This window comes from Myotis brandtii, unplaced genomic scaffold (assembly GCF_000412655.1).
Source record: "Myotis brandtii unplaced genomic scaffold, ASM41265v1 scaffold68, whole genome shotgun sequence".
NCBI classification, from domain to species: domain Eukaryota; kingdom Metazoa; phylum Chordata; class Mammalia; order Chiroptera; family Vespertilionidae; genus Myotis; species Myotis brandtii.
Window position 1 is genome coordinate 1,476,101 of NW_005370657.1, and position 19,681 is coordinate 1,495,781.

General features: G+C 53.5%; 2 protein-coding genes and 1 long non-coding RNA gene across 5 annotated transcripts in view; 1 reads left to right on the forward strand and 2 right to left on the reverse strand.

The window, feature by feature from the left end:
- Positions 1-6,063, reverse strand: part of FPGS (folylpolyglutamate synthase) — a 17,820-nt gene extending 11,757 nt beyond the window's left edge. Inside the window, exon 1 of one of the 3 annotated variants that reach the window (XR_001359682.1) lies at positions 5,274-6,063. Coding sequence is in view for 2 of the 3 variants with exons in the window: in XM_014529356.1 (XP_014384842.1) it covers positions 5,274-5,396 (123 nt within the window). In the remaining variant the exon portion in view is untranslated. The remainder of the gene's footprint in view (positions 1-5,273) is intronic. The other 2 variants (XM_014529356.1, XM_014529357.1) reach the window with 2 other exon arrangements.
- A 3,070-nt stretch (positions 6,064-9,133) lies between these two features.
- On the reverse strand, positions 9,134-13,104 carry CDK9 (cyclin-dependent kinase 9). Its single transcript, XM_005881448.2, has 7 exons — positions 12,976-13,104; positions 12,433-12,514; positions 11,581-11,671; positions 11,054-11,220; positions 10,774-10,945; positions 10,467-10,615; positions 9,134-9,991 (listed from the first exon to the last, which is right to left on the reverse strand). The coding sequence occupies exons 1-7, from the start codon at positions 13,065-13,067 to the stop codon at positions 9,626-9,628; spliced, it is 1,119 nt and encodes a 372-aa protein (XP_005881510.1). The 5' UTR covers positions 13,068-13,104; the 3' UTR covers positions 9,134-9,625.
- A 753-nt stretch (positions 13,105-13,857) lies between these two features.
- Positions 13,858-16,558, forward strand: LOC106723932. The gene is made up of 3 exons (XR_001359683.1): positions 13,858-14,368; positions 15,367-15,440; positions 16,401-16,558. It is a non-coding gene; the product is annotated as an uncharacterized LOC106723932 (long non-coding RNA).
- The last annotated feature ends 3,123 nt before the right edge of the window (positions 16,559-19,681 follow it).

Here is a 19,681-nt window from a genome sequence, read left to right on the forward strand (position 1 = left end):
GCGCTCCTCGCCCCGCCCCGCCCCGTCCTCCACCAATCAGCGCCGCTCAAGGAGCCCACCGGGACCAATGAGAACCCGCGGATGCCATCCCTGTGAGGGGCCGTCTCCGAGCCCGGGCGCCCATGTTTATGAGGGGCAAGTACCCCCGGGCGGCCTCTCCCCTGGTAAACTTGCACCGCTTTTGTCATCCTCCTCCCGAGGCCACATCCCTCAGAAGAGCCACTCGCAGTCAGCAGCCCTCGGCCTCCGCTCCAGGCCAGAACCAGCTCCGAACCAGCTCCGAGCCGGGTGAAGTGACCTGATAGCAGTCACTGCACCGCGGCCCCCAACGTCCCAAATCAACACGGAGACCACAGGCAGCGGGGGTGCGGTCCCTGCCCTCGGGAATCTGACAGCCCGATTGTGGGCAACAGAGCAAACACCAGGCCCCTGCGCTACTGGCGTCCCCAGCCCACCCTGGGCAGCCTGGGAAGTCTTTCTGGAAGGAAGCAGCCTCCTGGGGGAGGCCGGGGGTAAGGGGAGTCAGCGAGGGGTAGGGGTGGGAGACAGGTTTCTGGCAAACGGAGGGAACGATGTGTGAAAGGCACCCAGGAACTGCACTTCCACCTGGTTGAGCCCCATAGTGCCAGCATGCTACATCCAGCAGCACGTGTAGCCTGATAAGAAATTTGGATGACAAAAAAACGGTTTTAAAAGAGATGACAAGGTTAGATTTGCACTTGAAGAGTTGCTGTGTGGGGAGCGCCTTTCTCCTCCACAGAAACAGTAGTAAGGAGAGTCCCTTTTTGACAGCTGAGGTCTAGGAAGGCGGGTAGGGGTGGCTGCAAACATCCCTGTAGAGAAGTTCCCACAGATGAAAGGCAATCCTTCAGAAAACGGATGGAATTTCAGGACCTCTCTCCTTTCCTGCAGGCATTGGGGTAACTATTTATGAGATTGATTTTGAAATAAACAAATGAGGTGTTGGGAAGACGCCTTAGTTAGCTGGCTGGATTTCCGCTCTTCACATCAGGGCCAGGTGGCGGCACCTGGGAGATAAAGAGGTCCTTTCCTCTCTTGGTTTCTTTCTTTTTAATAATTGAAACTTTCTCCATACATACACATGTATATTAATTTAGTAACTGCATAAAAATTATCATAAATAAGTTTTAAATTTCTTTTGCTTACCCCTCCCCTCACTTCCTCCTTTGGAAATCATTGACAACCGTGTGTCCCACAGTTTTCTATGCTTGTGAAATCAAAGACACACCTAGATATCTATAGGACCTTGTCAATGCAGATGATAATTTTTTGTCAACTTTCTTTTTTTTTATTGTCTAAAGTTTTACATATGTCTCCTTTTCCCCCCGATTTGTCAACTTTCTTACTCAACAATAGGCGTATAAGGATTCTTCTAAGACAAGGACTTAGCAAACAGTTAAGTAGCACTTCTCTGGCCAGGCATTGCTCTAAACACTTTCTACCTAGTTGCTCATTTAATCATCACAATCCTATGAAACAGGTGGTAGTAATATCTTCTTTGTTTCACAGGTGAGGAAACTGAGGCACAAAGGAATAAAGTTACACGCCCAAGTCACAAAATCAAGATTTTTACTCTGGCACCGGGAGTCCTTGTTCCTAGCCTCTCTGCCCCCCTCCCACTCCAGGTGCCAGCATCCTAACTCCCCTCCCCTCAAAGCTATCAAAGTTCTGTTTCTTGTGATCTTTCCAGAGAAATTTCATGTATCTATAAACAAATACAAATATATATAGATTTTTCTTGTATAGTCACAGGTAGCAGACCATATAGGCAGGTCTGTGTTGTACTTTTACCACATGCCTTTATATCCTGGACCTGATTCTGAGCCGTGTCAGTACATAAGAGCCGCCCCATTAGCTGCCTGGTGTGGGCGTACTACTGTGTATGTGACCAGTCTCCTGCGGAAGGACATTCAGGTTTCCAGGATTTTGGCATCACAAGCAGTGCTACAATCAGGAACATTTTATCCTCCTCATTTCTTCATGTGCCAGGGTATCTGATGCATAAATTCCAAGACAAGCAACTGCTGGGTTGAAGGTGATCTGCATTTGATACTTTCATACTTATTGTCACACTGTCCTCCCACCCCCGCGGGCATGAGCCAGCCCTTTCTTCACCCACACAGGCGTTAGCCAACCTTGACCCTTGTCAATATCACATGTGGAAAATGCATTCTCGGGTTAGTTATCAGTTGCATTTATTTTATTTTTTTTTTAATATATCTTATTGAGTTTTTTACAGAGAGGAAGGGAGAGGGATAGAGAGCTAGAAACATCGATCAGCTGCTTCCTGCACAACCCCTACTGGGGATGTGCCCACAACCAAGGTACATGCCCTTGACTGGAATCGAACCTGGGACCCTTCAGTCTGCAAGCCGATGCAGTTAGGGCTGCATTTATTTTATTTGGAGGAGGCTGGGCACTTTACCTTATTTTTAAAAACCTTTTGTATTTCCTTTATCGTCTGCTCACCTCCTTTGTATCATTGCTTTTCATTTGAAAAGTCAGAGGTGTGAATCGTGATATGAGACTATTAAGGGGTCGAACCCGTTGGTGAGACAGTACGAAGAGTGGGATCCCATTTTTGTTAAAATAATAATTTAGAAATAGCCTGGAAGTTATTCCCTAAGTGGGAATGGTGATTAGCTCCAGGTGGCCAGACTAGAGGTGACTTTTGCCTCCTTTTGCTTCTGTGGATTTTATAAAATTTCCCCTGGAGCAGGCATAATTAGGAAAAAGAACGGACGATTCCTACCACTCTGGGTGGCTGCCCCTCGGCGCACCTCTTGTCTGACTTTCTGGTCCAACTGGTCAGGACACTGAGACCCAGCGAGGGGCCCAAACTGCCCTGGAACCTGGTGTGGCTTCCCGGAAGCTCCTGGGTCCCCACTCATGGCCACGAGGGGCCCTAGGAGGGCGCCAGGCATGTGGTGCAGGGCCGTGCGATAGCCAGGCCACAGAAAGGCTGGCTCAGGCCTGCCTCCTCCCCTCTGAGCTGGGGAAAGCCTTCGCTGCTGTAACCGGAGAGCAGCTGTCTTACTGCTTTTCAGAGGGAAAATGCTTGTTTTATTCTATTTGTTATCTCACCCTCTGTGACCATTGTCTGTGGCACCTGCTCCCTGGGGGGTAAGATTTCTTGAGCCCCCTCCTGGCCAGGCGCTGTGCTGAGCCCATTTTACAGGCGAGGAAACAGGACCTGAGGAGCCACCTGCGAAGGAGACCAGCCAGCAGGGTGCAGCTCCTTTGATTCCCGTAACTACTGACTTAGCCCCTCTGATCAAGCTGGGGAATCCCTGGCTAATTTTCTTCATTTGTAACTTGGATTTTCTTAAATAAGAGTTAATGTGAGTGCATTCTAGACACCAGCATGGTGCAGAGGCCCTTCACATGCACCTGTCTTCTTGGATCCTCACACGCCCTGCAAGGAAGGTTCTGTTCCAGGACCCATTTCTCAGAGGAGGCAACAACGGCCTAAGAGGGGAAGTGACTTAATCATTCACTGGGCACCAGACTCCACCCCCAAGCCACCCCCTGGACGCTGCCCCACTCGCTGCTCTGTGCCCAGTGAGGTGACCTGGTCATCTGGTTAACAGAGCTGTGGCCTTGAGCCGGCTCTTACTTCAAAGGGAGGACCTGGGGCTGGTGAGGAGCCCTGTGAAGTGCAACACTCACCAACCCTGGGGGCTTCCCTCAGTTCTTTCTCCCCCGAAAGGACCCACACCATGTGACCTGGGCAAGTCACCTCATCTCCCTAGGGCTGTAGCCTCAAAGTGAGAGGGCCTAGATAACCGTGTAGGAGCTACTGTCTCCAAACCCTGGTGTCTGGGCCTGCCCCTCCTCTGCTGCTGGGCACAAGGCTCTGTCCAGTGGACTAGGAAGGCATGGCCCAGCCTGGCGTGCGGCCCCAGGCAATGCTACTGCAGCCTTGCATTCTCACCTGGGCTTCAGACTGCACAGGGAGGGAGGGAGGCACCTTCTTGTGATACCCATTCAACAGAAGAGGAAAACCCAGGGAGCAGGTGCCACAGACAATGGTCACAGAGGGTGAGATAACAAATTGAATAAAACAAGCATTTTCCCTCTGAAAAGCAGTAAGACGGCTGCTCTCCGGTTCCAGCAGCGAAGGCTTTCCCCAGCTCAACTAAGCTAAGTGGCTAAGTGGCTTGTCTAGTGTCTCTCAGGACATGAACCTAGGTCCACGCTCACCCCTCATAGCCAAGCCCAGGGTTCCCAGCCCCAGCCCTAGCCAGTCCCTGCCCCAGCCAAGCTGGAAGGCTTCCGCTGCTTGGTGAGCCTCCTCACCTCGCTGAGCCCTGTTGCTTCATCTGGAAAGTGGGGGTTGCAGTGGTGCCCACCTCAGGGAGCTGGATGAGGCCGAGTGAGAGATGCTGGGCCCAGAGCACAGAGCCAGGGCTCTACCCATGTGCCAAGGTTAGAAATCTTTAACGGCTCTTAACCACACCTACCAGATCTATAAACTGCAGGCAATAATGGTTTCAGATCTGTAAGATGCAGATAACAATGGGCACAGGGCCAGCAGGCAGTGAACACTTATCCATGTTGCCTTTATTGTTATTTTTTTGCAGGTTACCAAGATCATCGGTGGTGTTTCTTTTCTTTTTTTTTAAATCCTCACAGGAGGATATTTTTCCATTGATTTTTAGGGAGAGTGGAAGAGAGAGGGAAAGACAGAGAAATATCAATGTGAGAGAAGCACATTGATTGGTTGCCTCCTGCAGGCGCCCCGACCAAGGCCTGGGCTGGGGAGGAGCCTGCAACCAAGGCTGTGCTCTTGACCTGAATCGAACCTGGGACCCTTTGGTCCGTAGGCTGACGCTCTATCCACTGAGCCAAACCGGCCAGGGCTGTTATTATTAAAATGAGACTAGCAGTCCTCTTCACAGAGTAGTCCTGAGAGTTCAATAAGATGAAACCAGCCTACAGACACACGCCTGGCACACAGGCCCCTGGAGGTAGCTCTGCCAGCAGCCCCGCCTGCCGGTTCTGCTCTGAGACCCTCCACAGCCACACTGGGTGGGGCTCCTGTGGAGCCTCCACCGGGCAAGCCTCAGGGCCCCTGACCACCCTGAGACCAAGGCTTATCAATGACAAGGTTTTCCTTGAAAGTGTGGGCTCATCATGGCTGATGATCTCGGACCCCTGAGGCATATGCACACCAATTTGTACAAAAGAACGAACAGAGGCTTAGAGAGGCAGGCGCCTGGCTGTGGCCCAAGGTCACAGTGCTCTCCTACCTGGAAAGAGGCGGATGTAGCCGAGAAAGGCCCCCCGGATGGGCTCGGCTGCTCCATGCTTGCTTCACACCACAGCTTCTCAGCCACTGGCCAGGAAGTAGCGAAGGACCTGGCACCTTTCATCCCCGGCCTTCATGCTCCCCACCCAGGCGAGCAGTGACCGCAGGCCACCTCTGCAAGCCCAGGCTTTAGCTGGGCTGGAGACGGGAGGGGGAGTTGAGAGGATACCCAAGATCCGCCTTCTCCCCACCCAGAAGCCCAGGGCCTCCCCTGTGCAGGGAGGAAGGTCTCACCTGATAGGTTCCTGCTCTCATCCTGGGACCTGCCCAGGGACCTCGTGTCCTCCCTGGAGGTTTCCAGAGTGCAGTTCCCATGAGTTAAATAACAACTGGGTGGGGGTTAAAGGTGAGCAGGTGGGCGGGGACTTGCAGCGCTAGGCGCTGGCTTTGTTGGGCCTTTTATCACAGCCTATCTCCCCTTATTGTTAGGACCCATTTGCCCTGGCCCTGGCCCACTGGGATCCCTGAGGACGGGGGAGTAGAATTCAGGGGTGAGTCTAAGCCTGCTGGGGGGAGCGGCTGTGGTTCTCCAAATCATTTGGTTAAGAAGCCAGGACACAGACCCGTTTCCCAGCCTGCAGGGTGACACTGAGGGCCCGAGGGCCGTCCAAACACAGCTGCTAGTAAGTCCTTTCCTGTTGACACTTGAGATTCACAAGTGCCAGACACTACTGTGCTTCAGGGTAATGTTCTGGACACACACCTCCCTCCACAGACTGGGATGAATAACAGGGCCCATGCCTGCCACTGGTCCTGACCTCCTCTCTGGGGTGTTCTATGGGGAAGTGGGGTGTGGGGGGAGCTTGGAGCCAGAACTCCAGGGTTTAGGGCCTGCTGTGGTTGTTTTAAAGTATGGTTTGAGTGCACGAATAAAAACATTAATTCAGGGAACATGAGAAACACGGGGAAAAAGAACAGAACCGCTCCAAATAACCATGGGTAGTTCTCGTGACTGTTTTTCCTATATAATGAGCTCAAGTGGCGTGTTTCCCACCTGCTGCCTTTGGAACCACTTCCCAGCACAGTGCACGTACCTGGACATCCTCTCTCCTCCCCCAGCTTCAATCCCAGGGCCCTGGCCTGTCCTGGCTGCACCGACCCCGACCAGCTGCTAGAGGCGCCCTTCCCCGCCGAATGGGGTTAGGATGTACACGGGAGTTAAAGCACTGCTCTTATTTAAGCTGATGGAGGTTTATGCTTTCCACATGCAGGGCTGCCCTGAACAGGGTGGGTGCACTGGGCAGCGGTAGCAGGAACAGGTTAGGGGTGCGGCCTTTCAGGTTACAGTCCTGGCGTGGCCACATGGCCCTTCTATGGGACAAGAATCCCACACGCCTAGGCTCTCTTAGCCTAGGGCAGCGGTTCTCAACCTGTGGGTCGCGACCCCTTTGGCGGTCGAATGACCCTTTCACAGGGGTCGCCTAAGACCATCCTGCATATCAGATATTTACATTACGATTCATAACAGTAGCAACATTAGTTATGAAGTAGCAACAAAAATAATTTTATGGTTGGGTCACAACATGAGGAACTGTATTTAAAGGGCCAGAAGGGTGAGAACCACTGGCCTAGGGAGACTCACTTGTTCCTAATCCCCCTCCATGGGAGGGGCTCCTACTTACTGTCCTCCGCTCCCTTCCTCCTGTTCTCCAGTGACCCTGCTGCTCCCAGCAGGTCTCGGAGGAAGGACTCCACCCGATGGCTCTTGCCAAGGTCACCACTGACCTCGCCACAGGTAAGCCCAACAGTCAGCCCTCACTCTCTTTTGGACCCATCAGAATTTGTGTAAATGATCACTCCCTCCCCCTAAAATCACTGTCCCTTAGCTTCTGGAACCCACTCTCCCTCTTGTCACTTCTTACCTCATCTGTTGCCCTCAATCCCCAGACGTCTAACACTTGGCGTGCCCAGTGGGCCTTGTCTCGCCTCCTCCAGTGGGGACTCCCTGAGAAAACAGACGGGACAACTGCTCCTAAGACATTTCTCTAAGTGGAATCGCTGGGTCCAAGAATAAGAACCTTTTATAGAAACCGGATCCTTCAGAGAAGAAACCCATACCTTGAACAATTAAACTGGGCCTGTGAGCTTTCCTGCTATAGTCATGTCATTTAAAACCCAGCCACCTTGTTGCTGTAGCTGTAGGACACCTTGCTGTTTTTGTCCTTTGATTACTAGTTGTACTGAATTGAATAGCATCCTCCCAAAATTCATGTCCACCCGGAACCTCACAATGTGACCTTGTTTGAAAAGGACTTCACAGACAGAACTGGTTAAGAGGAGGTCATACTGGGTCATGGGGAGTCCTAAATCCAGTGGCTGGTGTCCTCATGAGAGAGAGCACAGAGCGTAAGACCACCACGTGAAGACAGAGTAGAGAGATATGTCTACAAGCCAAGGACACCAAGGACGGGGCAGCCACTGGGAGCTAGGAGGCAGGGAGAAGGGTGTTCTCCCTCAGAGCCTCCGAAAGGAACCACAGCCACACCCAGATTCCGGACTTCTGGCCTCCAGATCCAACAGAACGGAGGTTATTGTAAGCCACCTGTCGGTGGCAACTGGATATGGCAGCCTCAAGAAACTAATCCTTGCCCTAGCCCAGTGGTTCTCAACCTTCCTAATGCCGCGACCCTTTAATACAGTTCCTCATGTTGTGGTGACCCCCAATTTCATTGTTACAAACTGAACAGAATTAAAGCATAGTGATTAATCACAAAAACAATATGTAATTATATATGCGTTTTCTGATGGTCTTAGGTGACCCCTGTGAAAGGGTCGTTCGACCCCCAAAGGGGTTGCGACCCACAGGTTGAGAACCACTGCCCTAGCCAGTTTGGTTAAGTGGATAGAGCACCAATCTGATCGGCCTGCGGACTGAAGGGTCCCAGGTTCTACTGCGGCCAAGTGCACATGCCTGAGTTGCTGGCTCCATCCCCAGTGGGGGGTGTGCAGGAGGCAACTGATCAATGACTCTCATCACTGATGTTTCTATCTGTCTATCCTCCTCCCTTCCTCTCTGAAATCAATAAAAATACTTTTTTAAAAAAAGAAACTAACCCACTAGTCAAGAACCTTTTTACTCCCACTGGTATGAAGCTGTGAGCTGGGCCAATTTTCACAGGACAGTTCTGGTGAGAGACCTTGCCAACCTTTCTACCTGGGCCCTTCAAGAGGCCTCCACCTGGGAAAGAAGAGAGAATTCACCTCAAACACTCCTGCCCCCACTGACTCAGGAGGTGCTGCTCCTCCAAGGGTCCCAGCTCTGAGCCCCAAGATCCAGCCTCCACCTTATCCAAGCTCCTGCCCTTCCTCAAGCCCTGCAGACCCTTCAGCTCACTGGTCATCTCCCCTCCACTGTCTCCCAAGAGCCTAAGGAACTTTGCAAGCTCCAGGTCTAACTGTTATTCCATCGATAGGGCTCAGCCGCCTGCGCTCATGGGTCAAGTTTGAACACGGCTGTCTGTCGGCCACAATGGACTGCGCCAGCTGGTCTCTGCCCGCAGCTCACCCCAGACCCTCTCCAGTTCCCTCGCCAAGGAGCCCTCTTCTCACCTGTCTTCCCTCTGACAGAGCGGAGGAGCCGGGGAGCTTCGTGGTACATGCCCTTTGGGAAGCAAGATGGCAAGTCTGGAAGGTACCAGACGGGGAAAAAAAGACAGAAGTCCTGTACCATTATGTCAGGGAACATGAACTGGGACAAAGATGAGTTAAGATCTGACAAATAAAATTTCAACAGTGAGGCCCAACCTATTGGCTGCAGGGTAAGAGCTGGTAGCCTGAACACAGAACAAAGCATACAGCCACTTAGTGGGGGAAAAAAAAGAAAAAAAAATCAACTTTAATTGCAACTGGTCAAACTGTGTCCAGGAATGTCTTTAAACAACCGAATAAAACAAACATGATAAAATTCTCCTACTGAAGAAACCAGGTTTTTGCCAGCCCCAGCGCCTGAGGCTCAGGCCAGGAGCAGCCCATATTCCAGCTGGTGTCCCCCATGCCAGTTTCTTAGGCCAAGAGAAGAACCAGGGATGGGTGAGGACCTGCCCCTCCTCCCATCATGCTGGGAACCTAGAAAGTCACTGGTGGGGTGCACCTCTCCCCCACCCCATCCTTGTCCTAAGGTAAGTGGAGACGCTCTGGACATTCTCCAGAGCCAGGAAACCAGGGAGGCAGCCTCAGTGCCCCCCTGGACATAATATGCACTGGAGGAAAAACTCAAATGCTCCATCATCTCCACAGCGCGAGTCACAGAGCAGCAGAAGACAGAGCCCTAAGGAAAGGCAGCAGCGCCGCCACTCAGAAGACACGCTCGAACTCCGTCTGGTTGGTATTGGTGGGATTGCGGCTCTGGTTAGTGGAAGGCTGGGTGATCTGGCTGCCCTTCCGGCGTGGTGGCGCCAGGTACTCGAACATGGATGTCAGGTGGGTGGAGAGCATGCCCTTGAGGTCCGAGGGCATGGGGTCAGACCAGAAGAAGTCGTGGTTGAGGGCATCGTCGCTGTCGATGCGCTGCGCAGGGTCCAGCACCAGCAACTTGTCGATGAGGTCCAGTGCGTAGGGGTCGCGCACATAGGCCTTCAGCCTATCCTTCACCTTCCGCTTCTGGCCCTTCACTAGCTCCAGCTTCTCAAACAGCTCGTACTTGTCCACATTTGGCCACACCTGGGGGAAGGCATGGAAAGAGGATGAAGTTAGTTCAGGAGAAGAGTGGCTTGTCCATTGGTCAAGCACCTGAAGGGACTAAAACTTCTCTGTTCAGATGCTTCCACACCACCCCTGGAGGGTGAACTCAACCCCTCCAAGGTCAAAGTAGCAGTGACCATGTGTTTGGCACCGAGTGCCAGGCCCTTATATATAAATCGCCTGGAGCATGTGTGCCACAGCCGACACAGGCAGTTGTTTCACAGCAGAGAAACTCGAATCAGGTGAGAAGTCCAAATGCCTTGCCCAAGGCCCCAGAACTGGTGATGGAGCAGCCAGCCTGCGCGGCTCTAAAGAGCAGGTCCTGTCCCTCCACCTGCCCCCTCTCCAGAGAGGAGCTTTCCTTCTGTCCCACTCCCCGTTCCTCCCCTGCCAGGGAGACTTCTGGGCTCTGCATCCTGCAGGGCCCAGGGGCCCAGGCAGCCTGGCCACGCACCTCAGGGGTGATGGAGCCACAGAGCTGGCTGATGAGGGCAAGCTGGTGCTGCTCCGTGTTGCCCTGCATGATAGGGCTGCGGGTCCACATCTCCGCCATGATGCACCCAGCACCCCACAGGTCAATGGGGGGGCCGTAGTCGCGCTCCCCTAGGAAGAAGAGCGCAGCAGGAGGGCCCCTTGAGCCCGAGGGCCTCCTGAGACGCAATGCCTCAGGGCCGGCGGCTCAAGAAGCCCTGGCAATGGGGGGGCTGAGGCCAGGCTAAGTGCCTAGCCCCTGCCCCCTCTGCCCACTCGGGGGTCCTCACCGAGCAATAGCTCCGGGGGCCGGTACCAGAGTGTCACCACACGGTTGGTATAGCGGTTGGGCTGGCTGTTCTTGGCCAGACTGAAGGCCCTGGCCAGCCCAAAGTCTGCCAGTTTCAGCACCCCATCTCGGGTGATGAGCACGTTAGCTGCCTTCATGTCCCTGTGCAGGATCTGCAGGAAGGGCAAGAGGGCTCAGTCAGGTTCCCAATGGTCCTTTAGCCACACCCACCCAGCAGTGGGAGCAAAGGTCAGACCAAGCCTGGGTCTCTCCTCCCCCACCTTGTTCCTGTGGATGTAGTAGAGGCCATTGAGCAGCATCTGCATGACCTTCTTGATCTCAGACAGTGTGAACCTGACTAACACGTTGCTCAGCAGCCCAGCAAGGTCATGCTCGCAGAAGTCCAACACCAGGTATATATTGCCTTTGCAGCGGTTATAGGGGGAAGCTGAGGCAGGAAGAATGGGAAGGAGGGATGCGGGTAAGAAGAAAGTAAAAAATCCCATACGCAACTCATTTTTCCACAACCAGCTCCTAAACCCCTCCAGCCCACAGACACCCGGCATCCGTCCGTGTGTTCCTTCACTGGTAAAGTATGTCCTGAGTGCCTCCTCGGGGCCGGGTGCTGTGGCAGCCCTGGAGAAGCACCAGCTACGACGAAAGGACCGGAGAAAGCAGTCACGGTAGGTATGCTTGGGTGAAGAAGAAGCAATTTAAGTGTGTCCAGATCCAACTTTGCCAACAAAGCCTGAACTTATTCCCATTTTGAGATGAAGAAAATGAGGCTTATAAGAGCCAAGCAACTTACCTTTGGTTCGACAGATCTCAATCAAGTTGACCACATTCTCATGTTTTAGAAGCTGGAGGATCTTGATTTCCCGCAAGGCCGTAATGGGGAACTGTGTGGGAGAAAGACAGATAAGCGTCCAAAGGGTGGAAGCGCACTGTAGACCAAGGAACTGGCCACAGAGTCTGTACTAAGGGGCACAGGTTGGGAGACAGAGTAAAATCTTGGGCTCTGAAACCAGCTATCGCAGATGCCCCATCTGAAAAACAGGTGTAAAGCAGTATGCACTCCTCAAGGAGTTGGTGTGAGACAATGAATCGAAATAGTGATACTTAATTGCTTCACTATTGGTCACTAAATGCTCCACTGCTTCTTTAACCTTTAAATTTTAACTCTGTGCATGTTTAACTTGCCAGGCACGAACAAAAACAACAAGAAGAACTATTAAGAAATGTCCTTGCTAAGTAAGAAGTAGGTCCCTGGAAACTGGACTAGGGCTAAGTGGGGAGAGGGACCTGCTCCTTTTCAGTTGAGCACTAGACGCTCTTTTAAATCCAATGCATGTATTTTTCATTATATATTAAGCAAAATTAAACGCTAAAGAAAAAGGGTTTAAAGACTTCCTAATTTCATAAACCGCTCTGCACTCGGTGCGAGCATGAGCTCCCCCTCCTGGCCCTAACCATAGTTGCCGAAGAATAAAATTTCAAATACTTTAAAACATTTGAACTCGGAAATTTAATTTGGAAGTCAAGTTCCCTGCACCACGGAAATTCCCGAACTACTATACATCAGTTAGGTCTCCACGTGAGAGTCCTAGAAGCAGCCAGGCGGAAACTCAAGTCGGCCGCCTGCCGCTTGACCCGTACTCACCCCCTCCTTCTCGTTCTCCATCAGGACTTTCTTCAGAGCCACCTTTTGGCCGGTCAGGCGATGCTTTGCCTTAAACACCTCCCTGCAGGTGGAGAGGGGGATCCAAAGCCCATCAGGCCCCTTTCGCGCGGCCGGCCCCTCCCCCACCAGAAGAGGCGGGCAGGGAAAAGGGTCTCCCGGGCGGGGCGGGGCCTGGTACCGAGGGCACTCGGCTACCCCGCCACGAGCTCCTTCCGGTCCCTCTCCGAGCCCCTCCTTCCTCCCCTCAGTCTCTTCTCGCCCAGGCCGCTCTCGGAGAGATCCTGCTCCCCTCCCCAGCTCCTCTCTGCAACCCCTCCCCACTTCCCATCACGGGCCTCAGGCTCCTCCCCGCCAGCCAGCTCCGTCGGGCCCAGGCGGTATGGAGCGCGGCCTAGCGAGACCAGGAGACAAGTCTAGGGCTGGGTGGCCTCCTGACCGCCTCGGGCCCGGCACCGTGCATCCCGCCGCAGGCCCTGAGGAGTGCAGGCCCAAGGCACCCAGCCCTTCCGGGCCCAACCTTACCCAAAAGTGCCTTGGCCGATCTTAGTGAGCTTCTCATATTTGGTCACCTCATCACAAAAGGGGCACTCCACTGAGTCGTATTGCTTTGCCATGGCCGCCTCCAACGCGCCACCACCGCCTCCGCTCCAGCTCCGGGTCCTGCCTCGGTGCTCCAGGCCAAAAGTGTTTACTTTTAAACTGTGTTTTCAGCCTGGCAGGTGTGGCTCAGGAGCAGACGCTTTGAGCGGGGGTGGGGGGGAGGGAGCGGGTCTCAGCCTGAAGCACTGTGAGTCTCCTCAGTTGGGGTGTTAGAGTCTCTGAGGCTTCTCCTGGATCACGGGCTGGAGTGCCTGGATGGCTCCTCACCCCACTGTAGCAGAAAGTTTCCTCAAGGAAGTTTAAAAGCTAAACCGGAAGACAAGAACACAGAATATTCATAAATAATTACACACACACACCTAACACCTACTAGAAATTATTCTAAAACCTGATTCTTAGAAAAGACCATTAGAAATGAAAAGACATAAGTGTGAAAAGTACAAATAAATAAGCAGAGTATAATAAAATAGGGGACACATCTAAAAATGCACCAGGGAAGAGTCTTAAAAAATTAAAGTTTAATCTTATGAACACCTTGTTGATAATAATTTTGAAAAGTAAAATAAATCATTTTCTCAAAAGTACATATATGCCCTGGCTAGTGTGCCTCCATGGTTAAGAAGCAACCTATGAACCAGTAGATCATGGTCGACTCCTGGTCAGGGCACATGCCTGGGTTGTGGGCTTGATCCCCAATGGGGGATATGCAGGAGGCAGCCGATCAATGATTCTCTCTCAACATTGCTGTTTCTCTCTCTCTCTCTCTCTCTCTCCCTCTCCCAAGAAAAATAAAAAGTTGTGGGGCCCACAGTCGACACCTGGCTGCGGGGCGCCTCGTCGCGTGCCTCAGTTTACCGCCACATTCCAGCTGCCGCGGGGAGCCCCTTCCTCCCCGGCTCGGAGTGTCCCCCCACCCCAACCCAACACACACACACACACACACACACTGGCAAAGGCGGGAGGTAGCCTGGGAGCGGCCTCAGGTCCTGGGAGGAGAGAACGGCCCCGCCGCCGCCTCCCCGGGCCTTCGCCACCGTTGACATGGCAACGGATGGCCGCCAGGGGGCGCGGCGACACTGGAAGGGGCCAGCGAGCAATGCTCGGGCCTTGCAGCCTTGGACCCCCTGTTCTCTGGAGACAGAGGTGAAACCACAGGACCCTCCGCACCGAGCTGCGCTGGAGCTGGTCCAGCCCTGGGTCAGAAATCACAGAAATAGCGAGCATTCACTCAGCAGCCCCGTGCGCTCCAGAAGTGAATCAACAGCCCCATAGGATCACAAACCCATTTTACAGAAGAGGACATTGAGGTTCAGAGGTGAGGCGATTTGCCCAACCAAGTTCACATAGCGACAGAGCTGGGACGCAAGCCTCGTCTGTGTGAAGAGGACCCTCCTGAGCCAGGCTCCTCAGTCTGGCCAGGAATGTAGCAATGGCGCTGTAGGAGGCCTCTGTCCTCATGCTAGGCACCAAGCCAGTACTCACCCCCGTCTCCCTGGGACCTGTGCCCCCTTCCCCTGACCCAATCTCCCCCAGCACCTTTCTGATATTTCCCTGGCTCCAGCGGCCTCCTGATTCTTCCTCCAGCTCTAGTTACTCAACCACCAGCCCCAGCAAAGCTGTCTTGTACCTCCTCTCCAGTCCCCTGCCCAGGGATGGCTGAGTTCTGGCCTCCCAGTCTGGCCGCTGCATCAGTCCCCCTCACAGCACCCACCAGATCATTCTGATCATTCTGCAGTAGAGTCTGCATGCATTTCCCTCCACTGTCTTCAGGGAAAACCCAATTGTGACATTGGAGGCTCTTTCCAGCTCCCCTCCTAGGCTGTGGCCACACAGTCTCCTGTTTCCTCACTTCCCAGCCCTTTCTGCTTTAGAGCTGTGCTCCCTGGTTGCACCCCAGAACCCCTCTACCTGCAGGAAACCCTCCAGGCCTTGGAGCAGCCTCGCAGGAGGAGTCAGACGTGGGTCTGGTGACCCTGGTGTTCCAAGAGGCCCTGTGGGGGAGGGGGGCTTCCAGGGAGGGCCTTGAGGGTGGGGTGAGGAGCAGGGAGCCCTCTCCTGAGGGCAGTGTGGAGCCAGCAGTCGAGTGACATAGGGAGTGACCTGGGTCAGCCTCATGGGTACACTGTTAGAAAGGAGACCAGTGCTAAACTGGGGGTGGCGAGGGCAAGAGGGGAGAAAATAATCATAGTAATTATAATTTATTGAGGGAAAATAAGTGATCCGAGCCGTACACTTGGCGTTTTATGAGAATTACCTCAGTGCTCACCTAGCCATAGGAAGCGGGTACTTCTATCACTTCCATTGTACACGTAGGACGCTGCAACTCAGAGGTGACATCCCCGGCCAGAGTCAGACAGCTGCCTGTGGCCGCACTGTAGTTGAACCAGGTCAGTCTGGCGCAAACCCCAAGCACCTACCCACGTCAGGACCCTGCCCTCTGGGCTGGGGATGGAGCTGGGGCACAGCCAGGGCACAGCACCAGGATGGGGGCCCTGGGTGCTGATGGGGGTGTGGGAGGGGACAGTAGCAGCCGGGGTTTGCCATGGTTGGGGTGGCTTTCACTGTCAGACTCTCAGGACAGGGCCCCTGCCTACTTCCCACCAACCCTCCCACATCCTGTGGGCAGAAGAAGCTTCAGCAAGAGTTCCGGTGGTGTCATCACCTCCACCCCACCGTCTCTGGCCTGAACCCCAACATTGCCAGTCACTTCCCTTCGGGGCCCTGTGCCCCCAGCCTTTCCCGGGGAAGGAGGGCAGACGGGAGGGGGCAGGCGCCCCCCAGAAGGCCGGGACTCCAGATCACTCGGGCGGAAGAGAGAAGAAGTGAGGTTCTACCTGGAGATGGTTTTTCTCGGACTGATTTGTTGGTTTGAGGGAAACCTTTCCTGCTTCCATGGGTCAGCTAAGCCAGTGAGCCCAGGCCTGTGGCCAGTACTCAGTAAATGTTCGCTGATTGACCAGGCTCTGAGAGAGCCTCTGGGCTTGCTGCCATTTCACAGTCAGGGAAACTGAGGCAAGGGAGCTGCCGGCCAGCTGTCAGACCCTGGCCCGGACCCTCTGTTTTCTCCCCATGACCAGGGACAGGGTGGGGAGTGTATGGAGGGAAGGGGAAGGCCGGCTCATGGAATGGGCTGCGCTTGGCTGCTGGTATGGCCGGGAGATGAGGGGTCTCTGGATAGGGGGGTACAGGACCGAGAGTGGCCGTGTGATACCCACAGCCCGACACCACCTTGGACATTCTGCCCCAACTAGGAGGGCACTGACTGTCCCTGGCCCTGTGCGGATATGTGTTGTACCCCTGGAACTTCACAGCACCCCTCTTAGGAGGTTCCTGTTTTTGGCCCCCAGTTACAGAAGAGGAAACTGAGGCTCAGAGTGGTGAAGGGGCCTGCCCAAGTCCACACAGCCAGGAAGCTACGGAGCTGCGATGCAAAGCCGGGTCCTCGCAATGGCTGGGGTTATTTCCCGTCATCCTACACCAGTGATGGCGAACCTGTGGCACCTCTGACACGCGAACTCATTTTTCTGGTTGATTTTTCTTTGTTAAATGGCATTTAAATCTATAAAATAAATATCAAAAATATAAGCCTTTGTTTTACTATGGTTGCAAAGATCAAAAAATTTCTATATGTGACAGGGCACCAGAGTTAAGTTAGGGTTTTTCAAAATGCTGACACGCCGAGCTCAAAAGGTTCGCCATCACTGTCCTACACTGTCCCCCAAAACCAGACAACTGGGGCCAGCCCGGGACAGGAATCTACTGAGAACTGCAGCAGGCGTGCAGCCAGTATGGATGCATAAGACCAGTTCCTCTCCGGGAGCCCGAGGTCTGTCCGGAACATGCAAATAAAGACACAAATAATAAGATGCTAGCCTCAGTATAAATGTTTTATTTCATTGCCACAGGATCATGCGAGGGATGTTACATAGGGTGTCCCAAAATTCATGCAAGATTTGCAATTGATTGAATTGAATTGCAAATCTTTCGTGAATTTTGGGACACTATATTTGTCCCATTTTAGTAATGGGAAAAATGATGCTCACAGGTGATTGACATGCCCAAGATCATGTAGATGCGGTCTGAACTCAGGTTTGCTTGAGTCAAATGCCTTTGACTGTGAAGTTGAAGGCCTAACAGGACCTGGCCAAACTGCAGGCAACTGAGTCACAGACGGGGGCAGGCGGGAGGGGACGGAAATCAGAGCAGGCTTCCTGGGGGCGGTGTGGCTCAGTCTCGACCTGCAGGACTCAGTGGAAGCTGCCTTCTGCTGTGGGTCCAGCCCGAGGCCGCAGGGAGGAGAGCTTGGTGCGTTCGGGGTGTGGAGCCGAGCGTGGCTGGCCTCCAGCACAGGCTGAGGAGGGCCTGTGGGACAGCCACCCGCCAGCAGGTCCCCAGCCGCACTCCCAACGGCCACTCGAGGCAGCACAAAGGGGGCTCTGAGCTCAGCCCAGCCGCCACACTGAGCCCCATTCATTCTCCCAGGGATGTTGCAATTGCCCTGGCGCCAGGGCCAACGACAGGGCCCCCAGCACTGACAAGGCAACTCCACCCCCAACACAGCCTCCAGGTGGCCGGACTCCGGGGGTCTCACACCATGTGCCTGCTGCTGGGGTTTCCTGGCCTGACCCGTTCCCATCCCTCAGCACCAACTGCCGAGGTTTGCTGAAGCCACAGCGTGCTGGCCTGGGCCAACACTTGCTCCTTTCATCCAACTACCCCAGGAAGCCAGAGCCGTGGGACCTGTTTCACAGATGAGGAAACTGAGACGCAGAGCGGTCAAGTCTCTTGTGAAGGATCACACAGTAAGAGTGGGCCTGGCCGGGAAGCCAGCGCTGGCTGCTGCCACGGCCTCAGCAGGTAGCCCACGTCACTGGGATGCCTCCTGGGAGAGAAGCCAGGGACCCTCAGCTACTGCCAGGCCCCAGGCCCCTCTCCTTCTAGCAACAACGCAGAAATGGGAGGGGCACCAGCCTGGGAGCTAGGGCACCTGCATGTCTGTCCAGTCTCTGGTCTTCTTTAGCCTCGCTTTCCTCATCTGTGAAATGGGACAGTACCAGGATATGCCTCACAGTGGAAGCTTCTAGCTCCATGCCTGGCTGGTGCTTTGGCCTCATGGGCTGTGTTCCTTTTCTCACAGCTCTAGTTTAGCCCCAGAGGCCTGGATAATAATGCCACACCATTGTGGGTTGCCTCTGTGGGTTGACTGCTTACCCTACACTTGTGCCCATTCTAGAGATTAGGTGACTGAGGCTTCAGAGCAAGCATGTCAAACTCGCAGTCAATGGCCCACAACGAATATTTTGCGGCCCAGCCAATATAACAGTATGTAAGAAACGTTTTAATAAAAATTTCATAATTTTTACAATATCCTATTATACATAATTATTAGTAACGAACTACAACATTTGCTAATGACTGATTACTAGAATCGTGTTGCATTCATTTTCCTTACGCGCCTTATGCGCAGGTGCACCATGTCTCTCCACTAATACCAGCAGCGAGTATTTTAGCAGCTGATTTGCCACGTCATTAGTCTTGGACTGACTGGTTTGGTGTGCGCAACAGGAAGTATTTCACTTTCGGAGAACAAGAAAAATAGGCTTATTTGCATTACGCTTATTGATTTGTGCAGTTATTCAGTGTCTGGTAAGTTAATATTCAAGAAAAAATATTAATTCATTAAAATGTTCTATTATTTTATGTGAACGATGACTCATTTATTTCAGCCCTTTGTGTTCAGCATATCTCTATCGAAATAAACCTACGTTTCTATGAAAATTGAAGCTTTTGTTTTTTTGCGGCCACATGAACGTCAACCTTGTTTATTTGGCCTGTGTTAGCCTTTGGGTCTGACATCTTGCTTCAGAGGCTCCGATAACTTGCCTGTGGCACAGAAGTAGGACTTGAAGCCCATGGTCTTGTGGCCCCACCCCGTCCTCATCACCTGTTTAGGGGAGGTTTCATTTCCTCATCTCTGTCCTGCCCGTGTGAGTTTACACACATGCACACACATAGGTTGTACGGTGGAAAGCACCAGGCTGTGAGCTAAGGGACTTGGAAGGGCAAGTTGTAACCCAGTTTGTGCCACCAACCCACTGTGTGACCTGGGGCAATCCCTCTGCCTGCCTGGGCCTCAGTCTCCCATGTCTGTACAATCAGTGGGGTGGACCAAATAATCACTGCGTCCCTGGTAGCTTGAAAAGGAGTGACCGTGCCTTGGTGGGCACCAATTTAGTGCCAGGCTTTGCACCAAGCCTGGGCACTGTGAGGTGGGCACTGCACATACCCAGCTCACAGGGAGGAAACAGGCTCAGAGAGGTGAGTGCCTTAGCCCGATCACACAGTGACACAGTGGCCAGCCAGGACTCGAACTTGGGTCTGGGTCGTCCCAGCGCCCACAGGCCTAACCACTGCAGCCAGTCCATCCCCAGGCGGCTTAGAATAAACTGCCCCTGCGCAGGCCTGACGCCCTGCACCCTCCCAGCCCAAAGACCAGACCCCCTGACAGCTGTTGGCAGGTCCCCAGCGGTCCCCAGCCCAATGGGCTCCGTTCCCAGAGCCAGTGGTTTGTTCCCCAGACCTTCCAGTCCCACGGGCTTGTGGTCTGCCCTCCGCCCCCCCTCCCCCG

Coding starts and splice junctions, on each gene's coding strand:
- CDK9 (XM_005881448.2), bottom strand. CDS start 13,067: ATGGCAAAGCAATACGACTCAGTGGAGTGCCCCTTTTGTGATGAGGTG. Junction 12,515..12,975: donor ATCGGCCAAGGCACTTTTGG/GTAAGGTTGGGC, acceptor CTCCACCTGCAG/GGAGGTGTTTAAGGCAAAGC. Junction 10,946..11,053: donor ACTACATCCACAGGAACAAG/GTGGGGGAGGAG, acceptor CCCTTCCTGCAG/ATCCTGCACAGGGACATGAA.